We start from the raw sequence: 14,694 nt of genomic DNA on the forward strand, positions 1-14,694 counted from the left end.
CACTTGAGGTATGGAGAAACAGGCCTACGTTCTCTACGATGAGACTCCAACAAGAGTCGAAAATCGGCGATTCAGAGGGCTGTACTCCTCTCCGTATTTTAAGTGGTTTTACTCCGTAAACTGACCAGTAATCACATACTATGGTGACGAAGTAATGTATCTAACACAAAAAGATGAAATATTGAGGATCCTAGAGAGCGGGCTTTCAGTAACGTTTTCAGTAATAGGTCAGATTCCATCGTTTCGTTCGTAAATTGACGTCATTAAATGGGTGTGTCAGGTTCATGAGAATTTGAAAGTAGTCTACCATTAAAAATTTTATACTTTACCGCGGGAGCCGTACAAATCCGCACCTTTTTACACAGGCACGCACTCTCGAGGATTTACTTTTACTTGTAAAATCTTAGGATTCTCCTTCGACGTAGTCATATAGGATAGTGTTTATCAGCTTATTTCATTTATATATATATATATAGTGGCTAAACACCCCTTTAGGGGTTACGCCGCTTACGCTCTCTAGATCTATGTTTTGAGGTAGATCAGTCCTCATGTTCGTTATTTAATTTTCTCTGTTATTTTTCTCAACTCTTTCCTGTCTCTGGTTTTCCCTTTCCAATGTCGTATGCCCGCATTGTTGAGATCACTTACTACTTCTTGTAACCATGTAGATCTTGGTCTTCCACGTCTTCTTTTGCCAGCTGGTGTCCATTCCAATATTGAGTATATCGTCGTAGTTGATCCGGATCTTCATATGTGTCCTAGCCATTTTGCTCTTTGCTGTTTTATTTTACATACTATATCCTCCTCAATTTCTTCCAGTAACTCAAGGTTCGTTCTTTGTCTAAATTCATTGTCATTTATTTTTATTGGTCCTAATATTGCTCTTAGTATTTTTCTTTCTTGTATTCTAAGGTTTTCCTCTTGTTTTTTTGTCATGCTAAGAGTTTTAGCTGCATACATCAACGTCGGTCGAATTATTGTTTTGTATACTTTCATTTTTGATTTCTTACTCAATAACTTATTTTTAAGTAATTTTTTATTTGCATGGAAGCTCTTATTTGCTGTCATAATACTTTCTTTGATTTCGGTTTCTCTTTCTCCATTGTTTGTTATTAATATTCCTAAATATTTAAATTTTTCGACTTCTTCAAAAGTGTATTCTCCTACTATAACCTTTCTGTTTTCAAAGTTTTTGTCAAATCTCATTATTTTGGTTTTTTCTTGGTTTATTTTTAATCCCATTACTTTTCCTTCTGTTACCATTTCGTTTAACATTCGTTCCATTGTTTTTATATTTTTTGTTATTAGCACAATATCATCAGCGTATGCTATTATTTGTCCTTCTCTCGTACGGAGGGTGCCTTTGTTGATCTTCCTGACGACGTATTCTAGGGCAAGATTAAACAGAGTTGCTGATAATGAATCTCCTTGTCTCACCCCTTTATTGATGACAAATTCTTCTGTGTCGCCTACTTGAGTTTTTATACTAACTACAGTTCTACTCATTGTCATTTGTATTAATCTTCTTAATTTATGTTGTATTCCCATTTCTTTCAGAGCTACCATTAATTTTGATCTTTTTATTGTATCAAATGCTTGTCGAAAGTCTATAAAATGCAGTTCAATTTCTATTTTATATCCATGAGCTTTTTCCATAATTTGTTTAACCGTATGTGTGGCATCTGTTGTAGACTTTCCCTTAACAAATCCGCATTGATAGTGTCCTATGATATTCGTGGTAGCTTCGGTCAGTCTTCGTTGTATTAAGGCGGACATGATTTTATATGCTGTGTTTAATAGCGTCAGTCCTCTGTAGTTATTACACATCTGTTGATCTCCTTTTTTATGAATCGTGATAATTTGTCCTTTGTACCATTCTTCCGGCATTTTTTCTTCGTCCCATATGTCTTTTATTAAATTGTATAATCTATCTTTTAATTCTTCACCACCATATTTTATAAGCTCCATATTGATACAGTCCGATCCTGAGGCTTTACCATTACGGCTGCTATTAATAATTTCCTCAACTTCCTTTTTTGTTGGTATTTGTAGCTGGTCTCCTAACATCATTGTCTCTTCTCCTCTGTTTTCATTTAGGTCTTGATCTTGTTGTTCTGTTAATAATTCTTTAAAATTGTTATTCCAAATTTCTTTATACTCTTCATCGTTTTCTGATACTTTTCCATTTTTATCTTTTATGCTTTTTATCTTTCCTTTAAAGGTTTTGTTCTGTTCACTAATTTTCTTATAGAATTCTTTTGTGTTTCTGTTCTTACTTTCTTTTTCTATTTCTTTTATCTTATCATCCAACCAGTCACGTCTAATTTTCCTTATTTTTTTCTTACATTCTTGCCTTATTCTATTGTATTCTTACCTATAATCCTGTCTATTTGTTCTTATCCACATTTGTGTCATTTCTACCTTCTTTTTTAGCATGTTATGGCATTCTTCGTTATACCATTCTTGTCTTTTTTTGTTTCTTTTTATCCCTACGTGTACTTCCGCTGTTTCATTTATACATTTTTTTATATTTCTCCATTCTGTTTCTATATCCTTTGTAGGTTTAGATTGTTCCTTCAGTTTTTTGTTCATGTCATCAGCATATTTAATCCTTATGTCTGGAGTATTCAGTTTTTCTACGTGCCATTTATTTTTTGTTGTCGTGTTTTTTAGAGTTCTTTTGACTTTTTGTCTTACCTTTGCAGTCACCATAAAATGGTCTGTGTCTGCATGTGCACCTCTGTAGGACCTCACGTCTGTTACCGATGTTTGTTTCCTTCTTGTAATCAGAATATGGTCTATTTGTGACCATGTTTGTTTTTTGGTCTGGGGAAATCCACGTCACTTTATGGTATTTAGGATGTTCGAATTTTGTACTAACGATAATCATATTGGTACTAGCTGCTAGGTTACATAATCGTTGGCCATTGTCGTTTATTTTTTCGTGTATTGAGTGCTTACCTGCTACTTCGTTAATGTAGTCTTCCTTACGTATTTGGGCATTAAAATCTCCCATTACTAGTATTGTGTCTTCTCTAGGTAACTTCTCCATTTCTCGTTCGAGTTCCTCATACAATTTGTCTTTTTCCTCCGCAGCAGCACTTTCAGTTGGGGCATATCCGTTTATGATTGATATATTAAATGGTTTGGCGTTAATTCTCAGGTAAGCCATACGTTCATTTATTGGTTTAAATTGCATATTATTTTTTATTTTTCCCATAATTATGAAAGCAACTCCATATTGACCTTGTTTTTCATGTCCCGAGTACTGTAGTGTGTAGTTTTTTCTATTTATTTCTCCTTGACCTGCCCATCTGATTTCTTGAATCACTGCAATATCAATTTGGTATCTTTCTAGTTCTGAGACGATCTCCTGCATTTTTCCTGGTTCAAGCATTGTTCTGATCTTCCACGTACTTATTTTTAGTTGATCACATTTTTTCGGTTTTTTATTATATTTTTTTCTGTTCGTATGTTTTATTTTATCTAATCCGTTCAGGTCCTTTTCCTTTGCCATTTTCGTGTCCGTTTTTTGTGTTGTATCCAATATTTGTTGTTTTATCAGTTTTTTGGCGTGTCCTGCTTTGCCCTTTCCAGTTCATTCTTCTCTTTGTTCCATTTCCATACAGTCCCGTCAATACTTAATTTTTGATAACCTACTCTAGTGTTCTTACCGTTTGCTTTTTGAAATTTTGCAATTCTCCGTATTTCTTGTTGTATTTTCATCTCTTCTTGCGTTAGATCGTTATTGATATATATTTCCCGCTTTGAGTTCCTTAGTTTGTTTTTGTTCTTCATAATTTTTATTTTTTCATTTTTGTTTTTTAGTTTTACAAGACATGTTTTATCCCCTATTTTATAAGCTTCTTCTATTTCTACTTTAATACCTAGTTCTCTTTCCACGAAATCTGCCATAACCTCGTTGACTACATTTGGGTTATTTGTATCCATCAGTAGACCCTGGACAATAACATTGTTAACTTTTCTCTCTTTCTCGAACTTTTCTACCTTCATTTTCACTATCTTTAGTTCCTGTTTCATTTCATCATTTTCTTTTTGTAGTTGTTGGTTACTTTGTTTGAATTCATTTATTTCTTTTTTTAATTCTCGGAGGTCATTTCTATATTCTCGTTGTTCTTCTTTTATTCCTTTTACCTCCGATGTTAAACTTTGTGTTTGATCTGTTAAATTTTGCATCATTTTTAAAAGCTGATCAATTTTGTTTTCATCTGTCTGTTGTTTGGCTGGTGTTCTGGACAGTTTCTTGCTCTTGTTAAAAATATTGTCTGCATCTATCTCTAGACTTCTCTTTTTACTGTCTTCTGAGGTGTAATCATTATCACTATCCACCATTTTTTATGTAGGTTGTACTCTATATTAAAGCAAGCGATAAGCTCTAGTTCCCCAGTCGACCCGGCGGAGGCTCTAGAACTTCTCAAGCAATAATTGAGTATGACTTTAAATATATTAAAATTATTTTTTCTTCGAAATCTTGTTTACTTAGTTTATTATTAATTGATTGATTTCCTTTCTTGCATTTTTAAAACTTTTTGGAAAACCGGCAACGTCGCTTTTAATTTGATCAAGACTTGTTCTCTTATCTGTTGTCATAAGAATTATAGGTCGATTTTTGCCACTATTTTTTGCACTGTAGATAGTTTATGACCTTATACAAATGTTCGCATATAGTTAGTATTTATTTCGCACTATTACCTCAAAAATCGGAATAATCTCTGGTGAAAATGTTTAACACTTTTATTTCGCACAATGCGTTGTTGCCATCTTATTTCATTTAAGTTTAAGAATTCAATTGTGTGAATTACAGCTGCTGGTAACCCTATTATTGACTTTAAAAAAACTACAATAGCGTTGTGACCGGTAATTTGATAAATAATCTAATAAAAATAATAGTAAATAATCTGAGATTTTTGGGTTGAATTTTCAAGATTTTGTGTGTAGGTAGAGCATTTCGCATCAAAATTATTGCAAATGAGGTCCGGAAATTGCAGAACATATATATGTACCCGGTTTTGCCACTCCTAATACAAGTCGAAAAAAATCTTCAAAAACAAAATTACAAACAGTTGAACAAGGTCTGTTACGTCGATAAATTATTAATTTTTGAGAATCTAATAGCAACAAATTAACAGTTACTTCTACAAAATTGCAAATACAGTTCTGAATAAAATGTATTGATACACTGCGTGCACCGTATTTAACGCCATATTACTACATCGACAGACTGCGGCAACCGGGTTGATCAGCAAAGGCACGAAATAGCCGTACCAGAGACCATACTACTTTTATAACTAGCCGCAGTGAAATGGTTTTAAAATATTTTGCATATTATTTGCGGAATTTTGTGCCTATTTGCTTTGTTTTCGTTGCATATATTTCGGTCGCTACTAATAAGTTAGAAATATTAAAATACTACTCACTTTTTCCGTATTGCTTTATTTTGACAAAAATTACAGAAACACAATCATTTAAGCTCATAAATACCTTTAAACTTTCTAAAAATACTTAATTTTAATTTGGTAATACTTCTATTATACTTCATTGTAAGTTTTATTTGGTTTTGTCTACAATAAAAAAAATTATTGCATAAATCTTCCCACAAACAGCAGCAAATTGTTCTGAGAGATGTAAAAGAGGAATGGATGATCAGCTTTGAATGTCTCTTGAGGCCTCGGACGTGCAGATATTAGCGTTCCGCTTGCTGGAATAAAATAAATTTTATATTATTACGAACGTACAACATTAAAGAGAAAACACAAATTTTTGGCAAATATCAATCATTATTTTAGTCCACAGTACATCGTTATTTTTTGAAAATGATTAAAAACGTCTTAAAGATGGTTTTAACTGCTTTGTTTGAGGGAGCCCCTACGTTTGTCTGAAAAATTTCCGAGTGCACGTTAGACGCTATTTCGTTTCCTCACGCCCCACGCCTACTAGCATGGTATAACTAGATCCAAACCCAGACATCCAAAGTGAAAGTTATCCTCCAACACCAAATTGTTCTATATGGTCCACATAATATTCAGAAAAAAGTCACACCATTTTGAGCGTCGGGTTTGGGTGGGGGGGAGAGGGGGGAGAAATGGGTAAATTCGTAGTTTTTTAAGTTTTTCGTCAATATTTCTAAAACTATGCGGTTTAGCATGAACAACCTTCTATACAAAAATGTTCTACATTAAATTTGAAACAAAAAAGGCCCTATGCATAATCCTTCTAAAATGAACGGTTCCAAAGTTACGGAGGTAGTATAGTATAATAGGTCCAAAAAAGGCCTAACCCAGACATTAAAAGTAAAAGTTTTCTTCCAACACCAAATTCTTCTATATGGTCCAGATATTGTTCAGTAAAAAGTTACACCATTTTGAGCTTCCGGTTCTGGGGGGAGATGAGGGAGAAATCGGTAAATTAGTAGTTTTTTTATGTTTTTCGTCAATATTTCTAAAAATATGCTTTAGCGTAAACAATGTTCTATACAAAAATGTTCTGCATCATATTTAAAACAAAAAAGGTTCTATACATAATTGTTATAGAATCAATGATACCAGAGTTACGGAGGGTAAAAAGTGGAGGTTTTCGATACTTTTTATATTTCTTGGACAATTTATAATATTTTTACTGATTGAAAGACTTTTTCTTTAACAGGATTTGCTATTTCAGTGGCCGATGGTGTGTTAATGATAAGCCCGTGAAGAAACGTCAACTTCACCATCCAAAATCATCATCAATTGCCCAAAATATAAAAAATATCGAAAACCTCCACATTTCACCCTCCGTAACTCTGGAACTGTTGATTTTATAACAATTCTGAATAGGCCCATTTTTGTTTTAAATATTATATAGAACGTTTTTGTATAGAACATTGTTTACGCTTAAACATAGTTTTAGAAATTTTGACGGAAAACGTAAAGAAACTACTAATTTACTGACTTTTCCCCCATCTTCCCCCAAACCGGACGCTCAAAATGGTGTAACTTTTTACTGAACAATATGTGGACCATATAGAACAATTTGGTGTTGAAAGAAAACTTTTACTTTGGATGTCTGGGTTAGGCCTTTTTTTGGACCAATTATACTATACTACCTCCGTAACTTTGAAACCGTTCCTTTTAGAAGGATCTTGTATACAACCTTTTTTATTTCAAATTGAATGTAGAACATTTTTGTATAGCAGGTTGTTCACGCTCAACCTCATAGTTCTAGAGATATTGACGAAAAACGTAAAAAACTATGAATTTACCGACTCTTCCCCTCCCCCCCCCCCCCAAACCCGATGCTCAAAAAGGTGTGACTTTTTTCTGAACATTATATCGACTATATAGAACAATTTGGTGGTGGAGGATAACTTTCGCTTTGGATGTCTTGGTTGTCATTTTTTGAATCAATTCTATCATACTATACAACTGTTGCTCTAGCGCACTTACGTTTTGTTATTGCAAAACTATAATTTTTAATTTTAATCAGAAGATTATGCGTTAGAATAAAATAAATTATTTTTGTCGGGCAAAAAAGAGAGCTTGATCGTCGAGTCCGACACCCCCAAGATGTCACTCTAGCGCGGTACAATTTTGTTATTACAAAACTAATTTTCAATTATTGAAGGTACCTAGTGATAATTATTTACTGAATATTGTCGATCTCTCGATTAATTACTAAATATATTAATTATGGCAGGTTACATTTTGCGATTACAAAGTTATAATTTTAATTATTTTAACGGTAACTTATACTCCAGGGCGCATCTGTTTTGAGATGGATGTTGAGAGGTGACTCATATATTTTTGCAGGCATTGCTTGGAATTAACTCATATAATAATAATTAAGTTATCCTCCCACTCAAAAAGGTCCGCAACATTGTTTAAATAATCAAAATGTCAAAAAATTAAGGAAAAATTCGATTTTTTTCTTCGTTTTTTGATTATAACTTTAAAACTATTCATTTTCAAGAAAAGTTGCACTAAAATAAAAGTTGCGCAATTAAATTTCCTAGAATAAAGGATTGGTAAAAAATTATAAAAATTGTCTCCCTTGTTGCAAAATAGCAATAATTGCGTAAAAACCATAAAAAACAAGTATACACATTTTAGGTTATTTAACCATTCATGCTACACTTATGCCCGGTTGCACCAACATATCTTAAGCTTAAGTCGAGAATATCATAAGAATTAATATAATATAATTATAATATATTACAATAAGAATACCATAATATAATAACAGATATAATTGATAATAAGGTAAGAATCTAAAATTATGGTGCAACGTAAGTGATATCAACGAGGCCCTATTTATAAGTAGATCTTAGCTAAGCTGGAGCTTAAGATCTGTTGGTGCAACCAGGCATTAGACCTTCATATTTCATCCAGAAAAACTTTATGAAACAATAAAACAATACTGTAGAATTCATTGAGATAAGTTTAATAGATTTTGAAAAATAAATTTTGCAATCCAGCTTTCGCAAAAAAATGCATGTTTTTCAAAATGTTGCAAGACTGAAAATAAAGCATATAGCAAGTTAAAAAAATTTATACGTATAGACGAATATTGTTTCTTTTATTTGCATTTCACAAAATTAAAATCGGTTAACTACCAGGGCGTCAGGATTTTTTTTAAACAAACATTAATTTTTGTTGGTACGCGCAGGACAGCGGATACGTTTGCTCTCATTGGGCATTCCAATGAGCTGTCAAAAATTTATACCAATCTTTATCTAATATATGATTTTCTTACTCTATATTTTGTTGTATTTTAATATTTTAATTCCACAAAAATCCAACTAATTTGATTATTGTCTGTGAAATATTGTTTAAGCAATTGCATATGTTTAAAAATAATAAACTTTTATTGTCTAAGTTAAAATATATGAAGAAAGAAAATTTTTGCTAAAAAATCAAAGGTCATTGGAATGCCCAATTAGAGCAAACGTATCCGCTGTCCTGCGCGTAGCATCAAAAATTAATATTTATTTAAAAAAATTCCTGACGCCGTGGTAGTTAACCGATTTTAACTTTGTAAATTGCAAATGAAAGGAGCAGTATTCTTCTATGTAAAAAAATTAACTTGCTATCTGCTTTATTTTCAGTCCTGCAACATTTTGAAAAAATGCATTTTTTGGGGGAAAGCTGAATGGCAAAATTTATTTTGCAAAATCTATTAAACCGATCTTAATAAAATTAACAGTATTGTTTAAGTGAATAGTGAAAATGAAATATGAAGTTCCAAAGTTTAGCATAAATGGTTGAAAAACTTAAAATGCGAATACTTGTTTTTTCATGTTTTCACAATTTTTCAAATTTTTAACCAAGTTTATATTGTAGAAAATTTAATTACGCAACTTTTATGTCAGCGCAACTTTTTAAGGAAATGAACACTTTTAAAGTTATAATCAAATAACCAAGAAAAAAATCAAATTTTTCCTTCATTTTTTGACATTTTGATTATTTAAACAATGTTCCGGACTTTTTTGAATGGAAGGATAACTCAAATATTATTGTTTGGACTATTTTCAAGCAATTTCTGCAAAAAAATTGAGTCACCTCTCAACGTCCAAATGTACTAATATTTTTACAGATGCGCCCTGGTCTATAATGCAATTTTAAAGAAAATAGAAGAAAACAATTACTTATTTAAAAATAAAATAACAAAGATGTGACGTTTGTAACGTTACAGTAAAAAAATTTTTTATAGACACAAAATGATTCTTTCACTTTTTATGACTGTTTAAAAATAACAATAAAGCAAAATTAGCTGTACATCTTCACGGAATTATCCTCGGATACCCTCTAATTACTTGTATAAGATGTTTTCACATTTTCTCCCTATTGATTGGCGTATATATAGCACATAATATAAACGGTAACCTTAAGCAGATTTGTACAAACATAGTGAAAGCAAGTTTCCGCATACAGGCAATTCGCAACCGATCGAATACCGGAAAGAAAGAAAAATCTGAAACATTTGTCAGTTGCGTCTACAACTTCTAGTAAAATGTCGTCTTCTGATGACGGTATTATTATGATTGCTTTTGATTCGGTTTTGATTAAAATTAAAAGAAAAAGAGTTGGTAGAGATTATATTAATCGCGACAAAATAATATATGGAGAATATGAATAATCTATAGAGAGCGGAATATATGCAACACAACATTACCAAAATATGCGCATATATATGCATTACTTTTACTACAATTATGCAGGTATTTTTTCTAAATTTGTCTAAATATGCAAATGCATATTAACAATACTCAAAAATAAAACAATATATTAAATATAAACATTTATGTTTAAAAAATTCAACCTACATTTATGTTTAATACATATTTATTTTTCACATAAAAACAAATGAAATGACACACAAAAACTGATATTATAATTATATTAAGAATCTAAATTATAGTATGAATTTATAATCAAATATTTTTCAAAATTTTCAACTAGAAACTTTTGCCTTCTATCACTAAAAACGTGTTTGGACACAGAAAAAGTTCGTTCTACATCTACTGATGTTATAGGACAATATTTTAATTTAGGCAGTAAACTAATTTGCCAAGTCGTAAGATCTTCAGCAAAGTTGCCTTCAAAAATACGTACAACTTTCCTCAAACAATCGAAGCCCTCATTTTTTTTCTGAAACATTTTTTAATTTATTTCTATTTGTAATCCCTGTATTTCCGGGAATTTTTTGACAATGAGCAAAAAAAGTGTTAACAAGATTAACTGAATCACTTAATTGTAAATTCCTTTGTTCTAATGACTTTATTAGATCTGGTAAAAAACTAAAATTAAAAAAGCTTTTGTTTGTCAGTTCCTCATTTAAAAAATGAAATGTGAAAATGAATGTAACTTACGATTTTGGAACATGCCTTGCAAAATACTTTGTCTCCACTTAGCTTTAACTCGGGAAAACACTTTATTTAAGCACTTTTTTGAATGGTAGATATATTTAAATTTAATATATACCAATCACTTCAAAAACACTAAATACGATACAACGTTTACTTTAAACAAATGTTGGCCGGAAACTGACAAAATAAATATTAGACCCTTAAAAGCAGATAGGTACCTACGACTTGCTACGCTAATAAAATAATAATTTTCTGGGAACACCCATAATTGTTAAATTCAGGTAGTAATAGGAAAGTCCAGATAGATAATAATGAGCGATAGATAGATAAATAACGAGCTCGTTCATATCGAAGTTATAAAATTCCAACTAAGAGAGGAAAATTTTAAACTTTTATAAAATTTATTTTTAAAATATGCAAAATAAATCGTGTTTAGCTTAAATATGCAATGTTGTGTTTGTTGTCTGAAAATATGCAATATATGCATCTATATGCACTTTGCATATATTCCGCTCTCTAATAATCTATTTCAAAATTTAAAAATGGATGGAATGACACCTTCCTGAAGGTCTGGAGGCACATTGAAAAATATAGAGTCCATACGAAGCAATGTTTGGCGTTAAACCAAAAAGGAGACTTGCGTCTTCATCTCTCCTTTACGGTAAAATTGAAAATATTGAAACTGAGGAACAGCTAGAGGCCTACTTGAATACTTTTCAAGAAAATTCGATTGGAACAGATCGGCAAACTAGCTCACCTATATCTCAAGCACCGACCGATTCGCAATGTAGCACTTCTACATCTCAAGAAATAGCCGTTCCGCGGCCCAGCACGTCTTCATCCTAAGTACTAATTGAACAGCACGAGCAACTTTCTTCAACGAGAGTATCTACAAAAGATATTTTTTTTACTCCAAGCAACCAAAATGTTGCGAAACTCAGAACAAAGTTCCCTCCGGCCCAAATATGTGATACTGTCAGAATTAAAACTGCCTGATGTTGACCGTGGTCGTACTGATCCACGAAACATGTTAGCAGTTGCCGTTGAAATAGAGGATTCCTACTATAAATTAGCAAACGAAAATGGTACCTTCAAGCAGCTTTTCACACGTAATTAGTTCGCAATTTGTAAAGAAAAATTACTTTCCGTGAATGAAATTACAATTCAGCTTGTGCTAATTCGAAAAGTTGAGGACAAGGCTATACACGTTTTACTATTGTTTTATTTTTCATATTAGATCAGAATTAAAAACAAATTATCTGCTATGTTGATAATATTTTAGGTAACAATCACTATTTATCGTTCTGTTTGTTTTAATCTCCTTATGTTTATTAAAATAATTTTCCCAAATAAAAAACATACCTAACTAATTTTTTATTTTTACTTGATAAAAAAGGTATATATTTTCAGCATACACCAAAAATGTGTGGTGAATGTCGACATGCACAGAAAATATGATATTTAACCAATAATTCGGACATAGACCAAGCGACTTAGTGAATGTTGACATTCACTGGTGTATTTTGACATTCGCCGGATTTCGGACTTTCACAGTAACATAATATAAGTATATAAAAATATACGACTTTTAAGTACTAGCTGGATATTAAAACTCATATTCTTTAAAATATTTTTCATATTATTTGCGGAATTTTGTGCATATTTGCTTTGTTTTCGTTGCATATATTTCGGTCGCTACTAATAAATTAGAAATATTAAAATATTACCCACTTTTTGCATATTGCTTTATTTTGACAAAAATTACATAAACACAATCATTTAAGCTCATAAACACCTTTAAACTTTCAAAAATACTTTAGTTTAATTTTGGTAATACTTCTATTATACTTCATTGTAAGTTTTATTTGGTTTTGTCTACAATAAAAAAAATTATTGCATAAATCTTCCCACAAACAGCAGCAAATTGTTCTGAGAGATGTAAAAGAGGAATGGATGATCAGCGTTGAATGTCTGCTTAGGCCTCGGACGTGCCATAACTGGGATTATGCTTGCTAGAATAAAATAAATTTTGTATTATTACTAGACTTAGGCAAATATGCAAATTGCATATTTTGCATATAATGCATAAAAAATGCAAAAATATCAAATTTTGCATATTTTTATAAAAATGAGCATAAAGCATATAATTTGAAAAGTTGGCGTTAACTATATATTTTTATATTCAAACTTACAGATAGCATGAAAATGCCAATATTTAATTATTTTGTTTTATAATCACTTGGTATTCAAATTCTTGGTATAGTAACTAATAAAAGACAGCGGCTTATAGTTTTGTCACGTTTTGTCCTGGAATTAAGGGTTTGTGTTTGCTCCCAGTTTATGTCTCTAGGTAAAAATTTTTATTTTGACGGTCAGTTTCACTTGGTTTCACTTTTGTTGTAAAATTGGAGGCGTAAACAACGTGTATTTCAAATTGTGAATAATTATTTTGCTTTGAAAATGCCGAAAATAAGCAATGTTTCAACTTGGAAAAAACCTTACAAAGAGCTATCTATGGATATGCATAAAGTTTATTGCTCATGTTGTTTCAAAACCGTAAGTACATGCGTATTATTTTTTATTTTATTTTAAAAATTTACACGGTGGTACAAACAAAAATTTTAAAATTGGAGATTATGTTTAAGAAAAGTATCGACACAAGGCTAGTTCGCAATAAATCGATGTATATTTCTTTTTTCAAGCATTTTTTAAACTCCTTGCGATAAAAAATAGGATAAATATTTAAAATTCAAATCATTCAATAGTCTACTGAAAGGTCGCTAACATTTTTTTTCTAACAATTGGATAGTTTGCTTTTATTTTGCTAAAAACAAAAACATAATATCATATATTGGACTTAATTAATTAAGTGCTTTTAATTTATGCTCACAGTATTTTTTCTTTAAATGTAAACAGAAAAGACCAAAAGCCTCTTGTAAATATTTGGGGGTTCTTGTTCTTCCTTCTTGCACAGTCATTTCTTGACATTCTCAAGATTACTACACTAGTTTACTTCTACAATCTTAGATTTTAAAAATGGGTACAACTATAGAATATTTATATTCTTTTTTAGATTTCATCTGAAAAAAAAATCAATTTCAAATAGATCAGCATGTCAGAATCGCGAAACATTTAGCTAAAAAAGTAAAAACCACATCCGATGAAAAATATCAACCTTCAGTGTCCAAGTGCTTTCAGTCAAGTTCCAAAAAACAAACCGAACAAGATTAGTATCTTCTAATATACCGCTTTCAAAATTATTTAATGAAAACTTTAGTTCTTTTTTAAAAAAAATATTGCAAACAAAACAGAACGAACTCTAAAGAGAAATTATGTCAATTTGTTATACTCCTCAGATATCCACAATCCACAATATAAAAGCCGAAATATGTAATAATTACTTTTACATATGTGTGGACGAGACCACTGACTCATCAGGAAAATACATTGTGCACTTATTGATTGGTGTACTTAGCGATGAAACCTTTCCAAAATCTTATTTAATTTCCTGTAAGCAAGTGGAAAAAACCAACGCTCTAACAATATCACGGTTTCTACAAGAAGCATTAGCAAACTTTTTTCTTCCTGCTGCTGTGCCTAATTATAAATTATTGCTTATTTTATCTTATGCCGCACCATATATTATGGTGAAAGCAAGGCAAAATTTAAAAATATTTTATCCAAACTTAATACATTTCACTTGTTTAGCGCATGGAATAAACTGAGTTGCGGAGGAAGTAAAAAAAATTTCCACTAGTTAACAGTTTAATAGCGAGCGTCGAAAAGGTATTCCTGAAATCATCTGTAAGAATACAATGTTACAGAGATATGCT

General features: G+C 31.3%; 1 protein-coding gene across 2 annotated transcripts in view; it reads right to left on the minus strand.

The window, feature by feature from the left end:
- Positions 1–5,434: 5,434 nt before the first annotated feature.
- Positions 5,435–14,694, minus strand: part of LOC114337260 (antichymotrypsin-2-like) — a 56,025-nt gene continuing 46,765 nt past the window's right edge. The window contains exon 4 of one of the 2 annotated variants that reach the window (XM_028287671.2): positions 5,435–5,719. In XM_028287671.2, coding sequence (XP_028143472.1) covers positions 5,598–5,719 — 122 coding nt within the window. In that variant the 3' untranslated portion in view covers positions 5,435–5,597. Of the gene's footprint in view, positions 5,720–12,592; positions 12,874–14,694 lie in introns of those variants that run through there. The other variant, XM_028287669.2, reaches the window with a different exon arrangement.

The sequence above is a fragment of the Diabrotica virgifera genome, chromosome 2, assembly GCF_917563875.1.
Source record: "Diabrotica virgifera virgifera chromosome 2, PGI_DIABVI_V3a".
In the NCBI taxonomy this organism is placed as follows: domain Eukaryota; kingdom Metazoa; phylum Arthropoda; class Insecta; order Coleoptera; family Chrysomelidae; genus Diabrotica; species Diabrotica virgifera.